Source organism: Brassica oleracea, chromosome C9 (assembly GCF_000695525.1).
Source record: "Brassica oleracea var. oleracea cultivar TO1000 chromosome C9, BOL, whole genome shotgun sequence".
Classification (NCBI taxonomy): Eukaryota; Viridiplantae; Streptophyta; class Magnoliopsida; order Brassicales; family Brassicaceae; genus Brassica; species Brassica oleracea.
The window spans coordinates 41,555,092-41,573,162 of NC_027756.1; the positions used below are offsets into that span (position 1 = coordinate 41,555,092).

General features: G+C 33.1%; 1 protein-coding gene across 1 annotated transcript; it reads right to left on the minus strand.

The window, feature by feature from the left end:
* Nucleotides 1-4,765: 4,765 nt before the first annotated feature.
* On the minus strand, nt 4,766-5,575 carry LOC106315042. Its single transcript, XM_013752816.1, has one exon. It carries the CDS (start codon nt 5,573-5,575, stop codon nt 4,766-4,768), a length of 810 nt encoding a protein of 269 aa, XP_013608270.1.
* Nucleotides 5,576-18,071: the final 12,496 nt, after the last annotated feature.

An 18,071-nucleotide genomic window follows, 5' to 3' on the forward strand; every position in this document is an offset into this window, starting at 1 on the left:
AATTTTTTTTAAAAAAATGTTTGGATTAATAAAATTGATTTATACGTTCGCACCAATTTAATTATATATGTAATAGTTACTGACTTTTAATTATTCAATATATATTTATTATTTCATAATATGTAAGAACATATAATACATAAAATAATTTATATATATAATGTTTATTCCGCGTAAAGCGCAGATCTTAATCTAGTAATTATATGATATACTAAGGTGCATTGCCATATATGAATGTGTATCCAAATTTCACGACTCATGATCTGTGATATATAATCTATACATATAGGATTTATTGTTCTAAACATCCTTTGTATATTAATCATGGAGCATTACAACTTTTAAGTGTAGCCACGTGTCATCACTACGATGATTCTCAGAATCCTTAAAAAAATAGGTTGGTCCATTTAAATATGAATTATATTTTTTATTAAATTAACTATCAAATTGATTAATAGTTCATAAAAGAATATTCTTCTTTCTTTCCTTAAATAAAAGCTACAAAATTATCTAATATGATTAACACATATAGGACAATTAATGTTTTGGAATAATGAAGATTTGATAATAGTTTTTGTATCCTCCATCATTTTATTTAATTTATATTATTAAAACAATTAAAAAATCACATTAATCGTATAATAAAAATCTATATTTTTTTCTTATATATTATATTTTTATTTCTTAAAACGATTGTAAATTATTAAAACTGTTAAAAGTCTTAAAATGAAAACTTTGTGAACAATGGTTTACTTTTTTGTTATAGAAAAATACAAATGATCATAAAATCATATGAATGTGAAGTATCATTTAATAGATATTCATATTAAATAAATAAATATATATCACTTAAATTAACTATATACCATATAAAAACACATATATGTTCATTTTGAAATTTCACTGAAAAGGTATTGTGCCTGAATATTTATCTTTGAAATTTTCATTGAATTTCTTAAAACAATTATAAATTACTAAAACAATAAAAAAAAATCTCAGACTGAAAATTTTGTGATTAATGGTTTAATCTTTTTGTCACAAAAATATAAAAATGTTAATAAAATCATATGAGTAGGAATAATAAGTTTCAATTAAATATTCATATTAAAATATACTATATATCTATGTCAATATCATTTAAATATAATTATTTACCGTATAAAATAAATAAAATGATGTTTTGATTTATTTACTTTAATCTATGTGCTTGCTTCAGTTTAATTATATACAATTTTTTATTCGCTTCTCAATTATTCAAATATTTATTATTTGATAACACGTAAATGAACATAAAATATATAATAATATGTAAAAATAACTTGTATACATAATGTTTGTTCCCCACTATGTGCGGATCTTTGTTGATGTATTACAGTTGGAATTTTCTCTCAGTTGAAATTAAAACAAAGACAAAACAGATGTGGATTAACAGAAACGTTATCTTAAGCACATATATTGTAGATTTAAACACTTTTTGGACTTACGACACGATGTAATTGTTTGAGAAAAAACAAAGTTAACATGCAGCATTCATTAGTAACTAAAATTTATCCCGCGCATCCGCGCGGGTTATCAACTAGTATTACAATAAAAGCAAAATATAACCCGGTTAAAGAGGCTAAACGGGGTTGATTCATAACCAAGAAGTTCTTACGATCTATTCTTCGTATAGCTTAATTATGGTAAACTTTTACTTTCAAGTATATATATATATATATATATATATTATCAAGACAGGAAGTTTTAGTAATAAAAATATGAGTTGTTAAATATTTTAAATTTTCCACAATCTCAGTTAAAAATAATACTTAAATTATAATAAAAGATCTCAACTAAATATCAAATATTTGGTCAGAAGCAAAAAATAAAAATTGGTTACAATTTTAGTCACAGCAATCAAACAATTTTGAATGTTAAGCTTTATACTATTATAATTTTTAAAAGTTGTTACGACTTTGGTTATATCCACAATTTCTCGTTATGCATTTTCCAACATGAATGATCGTTGTCCCTTCGGGGACATTCGATAAAATTGGAACGACATTAGCATGGTCACTGTGTAAGATTGACAACTTTTTGAGCGGGTTATGTGATCCGATGGTAGTGAATAGGTCTTGGATGCAAACACATTCTAAGTTCGATCAGGCCGGTCCAAACACTAAAATTTTTTATTTTGGGCCCTAAGCTAATTTTAAAAATATCCAAATAATATAGTTGGTAATGTAAATTTGTGAAATATGGCCTAGGGGCCTAAGCAGCTGCTTATGTAACCTACCCTCTGGGCCGGGCCTGGGTTTGATCCTGCTACTGCGGAAATTAATTTACATTGTTCTGCTCACTACAGCTGCGGATACGTCCGTATGAATATCCGGAAGATGGTATGTCGTGGGCTGCACATCCTACCCGAGAGTTAGGTTTGTGTCTTTAATAGACCCGGATTAAACTCTTTCTTTTTTAAAAAAAAACATGAAGGTGCATAAAAAAATACCGTATAAGTACTTGTCTTATATAATACTCCCTCCGTTTCCAAAATATCCATGTTTTAGAAAGAAAAAGTTTGTTTCAAAAAGATACAATTTTTACATTTTCAATGCATAAACTAATTGTAAATTGTAAACTTCGAAAAACATAATTGTATTTATTAAAATTCTATTGGTTAAGAATTATTGGAAATAGTTAATTACGGAAAAATGTATTGGTAACTAAAATCTGATTTGTTTTTTTAATAAGTGTGAAAATCTTAAAACATACATCTTTGTGAAACATAAGGAGTAATATATAATGTGTATGAAAAAATAAATAGTTTTTTTTTCTGATACGATGCTTTTGAGCATGTGGATTATGCTATACAAGATATGAGCCCGTTGCGTTGCAACATGTTTTGTTTGATGTTTTAATTTGATAAACAACCATAAAATAATAAACCATAAAATAATAAACCATTTTATTATAGTATTATGATTTTTTGTATATGTTGTTTGAGATTTATTTTATAACTAAAACTCATTTTCACACATAACTTCAAGTTAATATTTGTATTTTATAATCATGGTGCATAGATGAGTTGTTATAAACTTTATATTAAAGATTAGAGAAAATACTATACATAAACATTTAAACTGAACACAATCCGAAATAAGAAATGAAAAGTAAAAATAAATGAAATTTAAATAGACCAATCGAATCAATGACAACATTATACATGTTCTTATGTACTAATTTAATGTTTTATTAAATAAATCTTTAAAATTTATTTGGCTACGATTTTTAAAAAAAATAAAAAAAAATATTTTTTAAATGTCCTTTTTATTTAGATTAAAAAAATAAATAAAAATATTAAATATTCTTTTACAATTTTGTTTAAAATTTTAGAAAAGGTAAATTACTGTCATATAACATATTACACTTATCTTCTCTTTAAAATTTCAGAAAAAAATCTATTGATATAAAATAATTTTTACGTTTTATTTTATTTATACTTTTAAAAAGGAAATTAATTATTTTATTTCTTTTAGATTTTTATACAACTATTTTATTTTTAATAGAAAATTTCTCTTTAATTATTTATTTATTTTGTCTTATAGATACAAAAACATATTTATCATATTCACACATACTCATGTACGACAATAACATCAAATTTAAAATATGTGGAAGAAATTAATTTTCATGTATCAAGAAATTAAAAGAAAATACTAATGTAATAATTTTTATGTAAATAATATTGTGCTCTGTAAAAATAATATGTGAAAGCTTAAACCTAAATATAGATGTGAAATATTTGTAACTTTTTTTGTCATAATTTTTTAGCATACAATTATCTATTGAAAAAAGAAACTTATTTACTTATAAGAAAATAATACGTGTACTTTTACAATTTTCTTTTAATTATGCTTTTAAAAGTAATTTATTTATTTTTAATTTAGTTTTTCTTCATTTTTTTTTAAAAATAATTTATTGTACTTGTAGGATTTACAATTCGTTTTTGTTTAAACTTTTTTTGTCATAATTTTTTAGCATACAATTATCTATTGAAAAAAGAAACTTATTTACTTATAAGAAAATAATACGTGTACTTTTACAATTTTCTTTTAATTATGCTTTTAAAAGTAATTTATTTATTTTTAATTTAGTTTTTCTTCATGTTCTTTTAAAAAATAATTTATTGTACTTGTAGGATTTACAATTCGTTTTTGTTTAACATTTTTTGGTAAAAGTTAATGTTTATATTTTATAATTCTCTATCTAGTATCTTTTAAAACAAACATTATAATAAAAAATATTATAATGAAAATAATAATAACAATAATATTTATAATATTTACAATTTTATTTTAATTATGCTTTTAAAAGTAATTTATTTATTTTTAATTTAGTTTTTCTTCATGTTCTTTTAAAAAATAATTTATTGTACTTGTAGGATTTACAATTCGTTTTTGTTTAACATTTTTTGGTAAAAGTTAATGTTTATATTTTATAATTCTCTATCTAGTATCTTTTAAAACAAACATTATAATAAAAAATATTATAATGAAAATAAAAATAACAATAATATTTATAATTAAGGGATATTAACCTAGTGTGACTTTGTTATTGAAAAAAGAACTACTTCTACTCCTTTTCCTTAAATATTTACCACCCCCCTTCTATAATTTGCTACTTATCAGCTCTCAAAACTCCCAAAACTATTTACATTCTAGTCTCAAACCAGAACTGTAGAAGGGTTTCTAACCCCTTTATGCCTTTAGACTGCACTATGCTGAGCTTATTGCGGATGGCTTATTCCAACAGCTTCTTTAAGACTTGTAGAGGCACCCCTGTTCTTCATGCCTGCGCTTATTACGCTCTCTCCACAGTGTATACAAAGCCGCTTGGAATATCTTAGATAATAAAGCTTCTTCTTCGCCATTCTCGAGTCAGAGACCAGCACTACAATACCCTCCCAGTCCAGGGTGTAAGAACGTTGTAGTAACCCTCTGGTAAGGTGATCCCATATCTGTGAGGAGAAACTACACTCAAAGAAGAGATGGTTTCTCGTTTCAGGTGCAAGTTTGCACAGGACGCAAGTAGTATCAACACCTCGACACCAACTAACTACACGGTCCATTGTAGATAATCTGTCTCTCATCGCAATCCAAGTCATAAAAGCGAACTTAGGAGTAGCCTGAGGGAACCAGACACTCCTCTCCCAAGAGCATTGTGCTACAGGCTCTCTCAATAACCTCCGAGTCTCACGGGACGAGAACTTGGGTTTAAAACCTGAGCTCCACCTCCACATATCAACATCTTCCACTTCATTTAACTGCTGTGCTTTAATAATCTCCAACTCCTTTGCAATGTCATTTAGGACGGTTCCACGATAGCGTCTCTTCCTTTGTAGAGACTGAATGACATCCTCTACCGTGGCTGCTTTCATAATGCCCATATCAATTGTGCCTCGTTCTCCCAAGAGATCAGACAACACACCCAGAGAAGACCACCTATCATACCAGAATGAGGTGTGGCGTCCATTACCCACCGCCTTCATGTGAAAGCTCTTTGCCACATCCCTCAACTTCAGTATCTTCCTCCACATCCAAGATCCAGCTTGGGTTTTCCCACTAATCTCCCAGAAACTTTTCTTCTTTAGAAGGTTTTACTGGATCCATTTGCCCCAAAGTGACTTACCCATAAACATACTCCATATTAGCTTCAAACCATAAACCTGATTCACTTCTTTTAGAGGTCTGATCCCCAACCCTCCTTCAGACTTGGACTTACAGACCTCTAACCATGCAACTTTTGCACCTGTAGTCTTCAACTGTGGACCGATCCAAAGGAAAGCAGAGCATAGCTGCTCTATCTCCTTGATGCATCTGCTTGGAAGTCGAAATGCCCCTAACCAGAAATTCACTATGCTCATCAGCACAGATTGAATCAGTTGTAGACGGCCTGCATATGAGAGAAAGCGGCTCGTCCAGGTAGTAATGCGACATCTGATCTTCTCGAGGAGAGGCTGATAGTCTTGTGTTTTCATGGCTTGAGTTAGTAAAGGAAGTCCCAGGTACCGAACAGGGAGCTCACCTTCCGCAAAAGGGAAATCTGTTAAGATCCTCCGCTTTTCACCCCCCGAAGTGCCGGCCATGTAGATAGTAGATTTTTCCAGACTGATAGAGAGACCAGACCATGCTGCGAACTCGTCGAAAACTGAGAGGGCTCCTTCTACTGACTCCTTAGTCCCTTCTACAAACACCATGAGGTCATCGGCGAAGCAAAGGTGTGTAAGAGCAATGGACTGACAGCCAGGGTGAATTCTAAATTTCTTGTCTCTTGTTGCTTTGTATATCTTATGTGACAGAACATTCATACATAAGACGAACAGGTAGGGTGAAAGGGAGCAACCTTGTCGCAGTCCTCTAGCACTTTGGAAGTACCCGGCGAGATCGCCATTGACTTGAACCGAGAACGAAAGGGAGGTGACACAGAGCTTAATCCAATGTATGAACTTGCTAGGAAACCCCATTGCGGCTAGGCAGTTCAAAAGGAAGGACCATTGAACGGAGTCAAAAGCCTTTGAAATGTCGAGTTTCATCGCACACCGTGGGGAGATAGAATCTTTGTGATAATCCTTCACAAGCTCAGAAGCCAACAGTACATTTTCCATAAGCAGTCTTCCTTTAACAAACCCAGACTGGTTGGCTAGGATTATCCTCAGGAGGATTACCTTGAGCCGGTTTGCAAGGATTTTTGACACAACTTTATAGATCACATTGCAACACGCAATGGGTCTATAATCCCTCATCTCCGAAGCCTCTGTCTTCTTAGGAATTAGGGCTAGGATATTTGAGTTAACTCCTTTGGGGAGGAAGCTCATCTTGAACACAGATTGGACTGCAACCGTGAAATCATGGCCTATCACAGGCCAAGCAGTCTTGTAGAATTCGCTGGAGAAACCGTCGGGACCTGGGGATTTGTAAGAGGGCATAGCGAACAGCACTCCCTTTACCTCCTCCGCTGAGACCTCTGCCTCCAAGCCTCTGCAGTCTTCCGAGGTACATACAAAGTCAAGCAAGCTTCGTAGTTCCTCCTCAGAAGCTCCTTGATAATTCACCGGAGTCTGATTAAGAAGCTCTGAGAAAAATCTTTCTGCCTCAAGCTTGATCTCAGGATGACTTTTAGCCACTCTTCCATCAGGGCATTTGATCTCCCGCATGGTGTTTTGTGCTTGTCTTGATCGTATAGAGTTATAGAAGTTCATGTTGTTCTGATCCCCAACCTCCAACCAGTGCAGTTTCGATCTCTGCTTAAGGAAGTCCTCTTCTAGTTCCGCTACATGAAGCCATTTTTCGTAGGCTTCTGCTTCCTCTTGGATCGCCCCCGTACTAGGAGCAGAAAGGGTAAATTTCTGCTTTTCACAGAGGATGATGTGAGCTTCTTCCGATCTTTTGGAGAGATTACCGAGCTTCTCTCTGCCTAGTTCCCTGATTAGAGGCTTCAGGTTCTTGAGCTTCTTTGAAAAACGATACATTGCCGATGTAAAATGAAAAAGCTTCTCAGTCGAGTCCCAATATGCATGTATCATAGGAAGGAAGCTGGGCAGTCTCCCTATGGCGTTGACATATTTGAAAGGCCGCTGAATTTTCTCCATAGGCTGTAGAAGCTGAATCTTACATCTCATGTGGTCGGAGCAACCTCCCGGTTCGAAGACGGAGTAAGCGCCAGTGAATCTGTGCAGCGCCACAACATTTAACATAACCCGGTCCAGTTTCTTGCATATTAATCATTCTTCTCTCTTATTGCACCAAGTGAGCTTTGGACCTTGATAACCCATATCAGAGAGTTGACAATGAAGAACCATCTGCTGAAAATCCCTCATGCCATTCGGTAGACTCATCAGATTTGAGAACCCCGAGTGCTCATCTCCTTTAAGGATTTCGTTAAAATCTCCCATGATCATCCACGCTTTGTTACGAAACATGGGTGAGTTAGAGTGATGACAAAGGTCTTCCCACAACGCCTTCCTGCCTTCTACCTCATTGCTTGCATACACGAAGGAGCATAAGAACTCCTCTTCATCTTGTAACGCAACAGAACAAGTTATTAGTTGGTCCGTTTTGAAAACTGGGGTCATGCAAACCGAATCTCTCCAAAGCAGCCATATCCGACCTCCTCTGCTATGCTCGTAGTTAGTTATAGCAGACCAATCTCTAAATTCCGAACTCAAAATTTTCTCAGCCTTCTTTTCCTTCACTCTAGTCTCCAATATACATCCGAACTTCATCTCATTGTTGCTTAACCACTTTTTTACCACGGAATGCTTCAAAGGTTTGTTGAATCCGCGCACATTCCAAAAGAAACTTGACATATTAAAGATAGCGGCGAGAAGACCTAGTGCTCATAGTCAGTGGATTCGCATCCTGTGACTTAGCCTTCTTCTCCTTCGTTGCCCCTTTCATATGTGTTTCTTTTGCTTTTTCTTCAGCGTGATTTGAAGTGGTATTAACTCCATCATCCTCCTCTGCATTGACCGAGTCGTTGTTTACAAGAGTCTCCGCAACGGCAAGATTCTGCAACCCATCACCCGTTATTTCCCCCTCTTCCTCTTCATCATTACTTAGAACCGAGAACTTTGAACTCGAGATTTGGAAGTCCGAAGTTTGATTCTTCAGAGTAAAACGCACAGGAGATCTTCCGACCTTTGATGAAGATACCAACAGTAACTTATTTGTCTCTCCCAAAACTTCATTCTCACCAATCTTGGTTACCAGTTCCCCGTTTTTTGATGCATTTAACTCAAGTTCCTCTTCTGCAACAACTGTCTCCATGTTCTCAGCAAGCACCTCTTCCTTATGTATCCCATCTAGCTCCACATCCTCTGCCACATCTTCTGCAACAACTGTCTCCACATCCTCTGCCACTGGTGTAGCAACCTCCCCAATGTTTCCATTCTGGCTCAGCGCAGTTTCCAAACCCTTTTTTGCCTCTTCCATTGGAACCGTTGGGGGTGAATCATGGACCTTGTCTTTCCCTTTCAGAACACAGACCTTTTCAGAGTGTCCCCATTTATTGCATAGTTTGCATCTCGTAGGTAGCCAGGGGAAGTGAAAGTCCACCTTGAACTCCTTGCCGTTTTTTGAGAAGTTTATCTCCTTAGGCAGCGGCTTTGAAACGTCGACGTTTACAAAGACTTTTGCAACCTCAAAGTTAGAACAGGCAAGAGTCTCCGGATGAAGCTTGACTGGAGAGCCGACTGCACTGGTGATAAAACTGAGACCTTCCCACGAAAACATGTGGAGTGGGACTCTCTGTAGGTGAACCCACATAGGTATCGCCTCCTCCTTCTGCTTTTCTTCCTCTGTTCTCGGCGTCCATTTCGTGACCACCATTGGAACCCCCACTATGTTCCACATACCTCTTTTCAAGACCTCGACTTTTGCAGAGTCATCCCCATACTTCCAAATCTTGTTTAAGACCATGTGCACCTTCGCTACGTGAGGAGACAAGTCGAGAAACTTGCCCACCACAAAGTCTTCCCACAACGGAGTTGAGCTAGTGAGCACATCATCAGGGATCTCAACCGAAAGCAACCCATCCTTATTCGTGACATCGACATCATACTTCCTCAAACTTCGCTTATCCTGGGCTACAGATACCCAACTCGGAACAACTTTCTTCAAATCAGCTACCAGTCTAGCCATACCCACCGTAGAACCTTCATCGCGAGCTTCTCCTCTCAAATCCGCCTCCGGAGAGGTCGGAACAACTTTCTTCGAATAAGCTACCAGTCTAGCCATACCCACCGTAGAACCTTCATCGCGAGCTTCTCCTCTCAAATCCGCCTCCGGAGAGGCCGGAGAACCCGGCTGCGCAGCCGAATTCATCGTCGAAAACCTAGCCCCAAAATCGCCCTCAAAATCGCTCTTTAACAAAACGGTGCGTTTTCACTAGTTATACTCAGTTTTTTGATATATTATTTCTACAGAGTGTAGAAAGTGCATTCTACGGATAAGAAAACCTGATTTTTGCGAAACTTTAAAAAAATTCAGCTAAGAAAATATTCTAAAAATATTTGAAATATTCTAACTTCCTAAAACGTGTATATTTGGTCACAAAAATATTCTTAAAATATTTGTAATCTCTGTGCTTGCCTATAACATTACAAACATATATTTTTTATTTTTTTATATGCTTACAAAAATATATATATTCAACGTTTTTTTCATATATTTACAAACATATTAGACTAAATATTATATATGTATATTTATTTTTATTTTTATTAATATATTTATTTATAGAATTATTTGAAATTCAATTGTGTATATCAGAGGGAATATATAAATTTTATTGTCCATGCTATGCTTGAGAATATTTTTTTTTAATTAACATTATATATTAAAAGTAATAATTGAATTTAAGTATATAAGTAACGTTAAAATATTAGTATATCAATGTTACTTATTATAACTGTTCAAAGTATTAAAATTATTTATCAAATATGAATAAACATTTAAAATATTTAATAAAAGTTTAATCTATTTAAATAATTTATAAAATTGTTAACATACACTAAAATTGTTGAATGTCGACTAAAAACTTTTAGTCGAATTTTGGAAATATCGGTTTGTAAATTTAAATGTACAATTTATACAAAAAAAAATAATTTTTTTTTGTGTGCTCTTTATGTTAATTAAACGTTTATTAATATATTCAGTTATTTTTATTAATGTATTTATTTATATAATTATTTTGAATTCAATTGTTTATATCAAAATTTTTATATTAATATTTATATTAATGTAAAAAATGTTAAATATATTATTTTTATTAATACACTCTAAATGTTGACTTAAAATTATATATATATATATATATATATATATAATATTTTAATTAAATTTTTACTTTTAATTCGTTTTTAATATTTAAATAATTTTAAAATGTATTTATTTGATTAATTTGATTAATCAAGGGTTAGTTTTGGGATTATAAAAAAATATACTAAAAGGACAACTTAATGACGATATTATATCAAAAGGACAACCATGTTGAATTTTTGTTATGTTTTGGCAATTTTCCTAAGTTTTTTTTTGTCAACAACTTAAAACATACTCATATAGATTCTACAACCCTATTTAATTTCTCCGCATCCATATGGACAACAAACGATAATTGCTTTCTTGAACTTACACTGCGTGCGAAACTGTATGCCCTTAATTTCTGCGTTCGTAGGAGTTAATTATATATTAACAAATATATTGTTCATTAATGGTAAGAACGACTTTAAGTGCTCTATCTTTTAATGTGAGAGTTTAAATCAAAAAATTTACTTCGCAAATAATAGAATGAAGAGAAAAATGATTTTTTATGTTTGTATTTTATGGTAATAATAATAGTTTTCTATAAATGTTATAAAAAAAAGTTTTCCATAATGGCTCAAACGATTTTCCCAAGTCCACTAATGACGGCATTATGAATGAGTATGACAATATTTTAAACTATTAAATAAATATTAATTAATTAAAAATAATAAATTGTGATGGAATAAATAATTTTAATCTATAAATATTAATATATTGAAAAGTATATAAATAATTATAATAAAATAAATGTTTAGTTAAATTTAATTTGTATTTTATTATTATAATTATTTTGGTTATTCATATTTATTATTTTTGTTAATAGATTAAATAATGTATCAAAATTTAAAATAATGTTTATATAATTTCTTTCTCAAGTTTTATTATTTGAAGTTTTCATTCAGCATATTTTAAAATTTACATAATTTAATTAATTTTCCCGCAGTTTAGTTAATCTTTTCACGGTTTCGAGAATAAAGTTTTACTAATCGGAATCTAAGTTTCCAAGTGCATGATGCTTTCATTCTTATCGACAAAGTATGAAGTAAAAACTCGAATTGGTGTCAAGCTTACCAAACCAGTGGTCAAGTATTCCTTTGATTATAATATTTTAAATATCATTATTTCAGCTCTCCGCTGAACCCAGTACACACACGGTGGCTATCAGACTCATGTATAGGCAATGTGGGGATGTGACCATACGACAACAGTTGCTAAAACATCAGGAATGGATAAGACAATATCTTGAACCTCATCAGAGATTTAGCAGACAAACATATACATCACATAAACTCATATGTTATTATAGTATTTTGATGTAGCTTAATAGCTTATAGTTTCCTGAAAAAAAAATAGAAATACATTTTTTTTTGGTCAAACAACAATAAATAGAAATACATTATGCTTTATTCCAGCGTAGAGCTAAAACGGGTGGTGTATCAAGGTCTCTTGAAAAGTATATCCCATCAAGTTTGGCCGTCCATACACGTATCTGACCACATTTAGGGATAATTCTATGTCCTGCTCTGTACGCTTCAACTTTATAAAAATATTCCAGGTTAGCTCCTTGCCTTAACAAACAATCCCATGTTGTTATAAGAATTGCATCATCATGGAACTCGATGACATATGGAGTAGCATTGAAGTTTAAGTTCTTGACGCCTAAATCATTGTTTACGGAATAACAATGGAACTCGAGAAGTCTACCAGGGCCGAGTTCGTTATGAAGTAGAACACGATTCATTTCGCAGGCTTCGTGTAGCCTAAAGTATGTAGTAACTAATATAAAAAGTACGAGGTGTTTCATTTTCTTCATTTAAATGATATGAGTGGAGTGCAAAGACATTATATTGTGTAGTATTTATAATAAACAAAATTTTGTGAAAGGTCTTTTTATTTAAATCCTTTAAACTACAAAATAATATCATACCTTATTAGTAAATTTCTTTTACCAATACGTTTTGACCATATCTTTTGGAGTTTTTTTCAAGATTTTCTCTTTAGATAAGTTTGACAAGTATCTTTTTATGTCTTGTTTTCTTAGAAAAAAAATATTTTAAAGATCTATGCTATTAAAGTAGGATGCACTTCGGGGTTTTCCACTCATTGCTCCTACCTTTTCTGTCTAAACCGTGTCTTTCATTAAAGATAATTTGGATATTTGCAAACATTTAATCACCTACCTATTTTCTTATTTTCTTGCTATTTATTTTCTTATTAATACTTTTTAAAATAAAAAATCTTAATAAAAATCGTGGTTAGCAATACAAGATTTAGAATATTATATATTCTCGAGTTTATCGGGAATAATTTATACAAAAAATCCTTACAACTGTTTACACATTAAATATATTTAAGATCTTTATATCTACAAAGTGTAAAGTGTAAACGTCCCACATCCAAACTTTGTGAAACTCATCAACAAAAATGATTATTATAAATATAGCATGTTCTTTCGGCTGGTTTAGTAAAATCAAATGGGCTGTAATAAACTCAAAGTCTATCTTTTTGATTGGGCTTAAAGAATAAATTTTTGTTATTCTTCAGAAATTAATCCGAGCAATAGTGTTTAGTTTTGTTAAATTGGCCGTTTAAATCTTTACCGATTTATTATGCGGAGCAGCCAAAATGGCGGTGTGGGGAATATTGTCACCATGTGAAAAACATGAACAAGTTTCTAAAACAATAAATTGTAAATGCTTTCCTGCATTTTGAATGAAAGTTTAATAATATATATAAAATAATATTTGCGTTTTAAAAGCGCGGATCAAAAAATATTTCATTTCAAAGCTTATCGTGAAAGCTAAGTCTTTTAGAAACGTTTAATAAGTCACATTAAAACGTAACTAATATTAAATGGTGATTCAACATTCCTAAACAAATACAGAAATATCAAAATTATTAATATGTTTTATCTATTTTGAATAATCTACAAAAACTAGCTAACTGAATATGGTTGCATAATTTTCTTTTGTCATCAACATACACAGACTCATACTAACTCTGCAAACAAACTGGTAATTCTGCATCCATGTGAACGATAAAAGATGGTTGTTTCCTAACAGTGCGTGCTAGACTATCCGCCTTTAAATTCTGCGTTGGAGGTACATGAATGATCTCTAAGTTGAGAAAGATTTCTTTCATGGTCTAAATATCTTCCAAGCAGTGTTTTGAAATCCAACCCGGACCAGCGGTCAAACCGGTAAACCCGGTGACCCGGCATGTAATTCGGTTTGAATTTTAGGAAAACCCAATTATTTAAAAACCCTGCAAAACCCACAAAAACCGTTAAAACCTGGAACCCGACAACCGGTTGAACCACTGGTTGAACCAATACCTAAATTTTGATTATTTTTTCTTGGATTTTCCGGTTACATTATTAGAATCAGTTTTGTATTCTAATCAAAAAGTAAGGTTTTAGTTTCTTTCAAAAATAAAAATATCATATGATCATGTGGATTCTATTAACAAAATTAGTTGATGTAATTTAGCATTATTTTATTTTTGTTATCGGTAATTTATTACAATTTTATATTTTACTTTTTGGTTTATTTTGGATTTAAAGTATAATTTTATTATTCACACTGGACATTTAAATACTTATAGATTTTAAGTCTTGATATATTTTTATTCTATGTCATAACTCTTAACTTGTTACAAAATTGCTAGATGGTCTAGTTTTTAATATTTTGTATGTGAAATGAAAATAAAAATAAAGAAAACTAAAGTTAAGTATTTTTTCCAAATGGTTTTTAAAACATAAAACATTTCTTATATTTTTCAGTAGCTAATATATTAATTATTATATAACAAAATTATTTAATTTATTAACCCACGGTTCGCCCACGGTCGATCAAATAACTCGGTGACCCGGTAAGTTATCTAGTTCAGTGTCCGGGTCGGGTTTCAATTTGCTTCCAAATAACTTGCAAAAGCTGATCATTCTTCTGGTTCTGAAACCACATATTCACCAATTGAGAACAATATATTGCAAATGTGACCTGACACTGATGAAAATTTCTCATACATTTTATTGTCCATATTAGCGCTTCCACCTCCGAATGAAATGAAGAGGTGAGAGGCTGGCCCTAACATTTTTTGCCTCCATCAAACCCTCGAAATCTTCTAGGGTGCTATAATAACCTCGTCCTGAAAAAAATCTCCTTATCTTTCCAAGATCCATCTGAAAAACACCATCTTCCTGGAATTGATGGTGAATTGGTATCCTCTACATGTTGAGCCGCCCTCTAAGTGTTTAAAACCCGTGACTCAGCCCAAAGTATAAATAATGTTTTCGCTAATTTTAGCGTTTCCCTGGGATCAATGTCCAAATTACTAAAACTTTGTTGTTCTTTCCTTTCCAAATGTACCATAGTATCCACGTGAATTGATGATCATCCATTTGCGGGAGAACTCTCCAAAACAGGCGATCCATATTTGCGAAGAGAAAACTAGTAGGAAAAATAGTTGGATTTGGTATCTTTGATAGCGCCCAAACCTGACGCACTGGTGGACATTCAAAAAACATGGTTTATTGATTCCTCCAGATCTCCACATCTGGCACAACATACCCTTGTATCCTTCTCGCTTGCAAATTTTTCTTGATTGTTATACACCCTGACACCAATTGCCATAAAAATATTTTTTTCTTATCTGGATATACTCGTTCTACATGGTTTCCTGATTTGACAGTGTATTTTTCATTATTTGTGAAATGATATACATCCCTATCCTCCATCTGAGTCATGTTCAATGGTATGATTTCTGTGATTTTTGAATCCTGGGGATCCACCAAATACCGAATTGTCTGCGAGTTCCAAGTTCGTGAAGCTGAATTGATGAGAGAGTCCACTGTAAGATCCGGGTAAATGTTATGTTGATTTTTATTTGCTAGTTTTGGGCGAGTGGTTGGGAGCCATGTATGCATAGTTTAAAAAATAATTTAGTATTCATCTTAATATTCACAAAAATTTGACAAATAGCAATATAACTATTTATTATTAATGATTTAGTATTTAAATAATTATATTAAGATATGTCAAGATTTTATGTATATACATATATTTTTTGTTTGCTGATTATGGTTTTTGTTTATGTGCTGATGAACTATCATAATTATTTTTCATTTGAAGCCACATATGATTTGATCATTCTTCATTTTCTTTTGTATTTCTCATTTCTTTCAATCTGTCATCTTTTGTAATGTAAACTACGATAAATATTTGTAAGTTTAAAACATAGAAAATAATATGATAAGTACTCACGTCGACATTGTTATGAACAGAATGATGATTTAACTTATTGTACTTATGTAACATGAAAGTTCAATAATATATATAACATGAACTTATAAATATTTGACACATTTATACGAGACTCGCAAAGGAAAAAAGACATGCATTATGAAAAGCGGGTCAAAATCTAGTTTTCTCTTAAACAATTTTTAAGATTTACCATTGGAAAGCAAAATAATATTAATCCCATTGATGCAAAGTCCTGTTCTTGTATGATATACATGAGAAGAAGACCTCATAGTTAAGGAATGCCACAACCTAAACTCATACTCACAAACCTTATCTTACGTCCTTTTAACATGTCTCCTGACTAGTTATCCACAAAACAACTATACAATGTTAAATTAATATATATCCTCTTGAAAGAACTAAAACTGGTAATTAATGTATAGCTTAAAATTAGATGATATCCAAGAATGATCTCATTCTTTGAGATATATACATGTTACTTTATCTTTATTACCAGTTGTCATAGTTTCTATTTTTTTACTTTTTTTTTATCAACTTAAAATTATCATTAAGGAAATAAAGTTGGGTTTAGCCCCTTACAAGCCCATTTCTGGGTGAGTTCAGGTCCAAAGAGAAACCTAAGGCAGAGGAAGGGTTGTGTAATACTGCCTTACACAAACGATCGGCATCTAGATTGTTTGATCGAGAGATAAAGGAGAAAGAGATAGATTTGAACGAAGCTGCGAGGTTCTTGATATCGGCAACAATACCAAAGATCTCTTTGTGCGCGAGCTTGCTTTTTAGGGCTCTGATGAGCGTCTGATTGTCTGAGAAGACGTTGATGTCTTCAAGATCGAGAGAGAGAGAGTGTGTCGGAGGCATTATCTGCAAGCCAGGGCCTCTGCCATTAGGGGTAGCCAATCGGACCTTGTACCTCTGATCCCCGGCATATCGCGATCTTATGTCTGAAGAAAATCCAGCCTAGTCCTGCCTGTAAAGATTCCTTCATCCAAGAAGCATCTATGTACCAGGAGGTAAGGTGTTGTGAGTTTGATTCCATAGAGATCAGGTCAGTTGAGGATGAGATGGCTAATTTAGGCAGGTCTGTTGTTTCTTGTGCAGCGATCCACTCCCGAGCGGCTGTAACTGTTCGAATAGCTACTTCTTCGGCTGTGGAGCTTCTTCCTTCGAAGATGAGTTGGTTTCGTGAGATCCAAATCTGCCAACAACCGCAGGGGAGTATGTTTGTTGTGATTCCTGATGGAGGCAGACATGGTTTACTCCGGAACTCAAGCATTACAGTCTCAAAGCTTGGAGCTGTAGCTAGGTAAGCTACGTTTGTTAGTGGCAGTAAGCTCCAGATTTCTTGTGCAAAGGGGCAAGAGAAGAAGATGTGTGTAGTCGTTTCTTGATCTCTGCACCTTGGACAGTTTACAACAGCAGTAATACCTCGTCGTTGGAGATTTGCTCCTAGTGGCACAGCTTTTCGGACTATTGACCAGAGGAAGACCTGAAGTTTTGGGGAACATTTTACTCTCCAAATGTCCTTATACCAGTCGATGGGGGCGTTGGTTGAATGGTGATAGCTTGAAGTCATGGTTGAGTGATATCCAGATTTAGATGTATAAATACTGGATGTTAATGGTTGCCAGATGAAGGCGTCCTCCACTCCCGTTTGACTAGGTTGCAAGCACCGAATTGTAGTCGCCAGTTCAGGTATAAGTTCCTCAATTCGCTTGACATTCCATTTGAGATCAGTTGTAAGCATGTCTGATACCCTGAGGTCTCTAGCGTCTTCTGCAGTAGGTCCAAAGGGTTTTATGTCTGATGTGAGTGAAATCCAAGAGTCCTACCAGATTCTTGTTGTTAATCCGTTTCCAATGGCTTTTCCCGGGTGTTGTTTTAGGAGATTTCTGCCATGGATGATGCCTCTCCAGCAGTGGGAGCAGGAAGCAGGGAGCTCGATTTGAAGGAAGGCTGAGTTATGGCA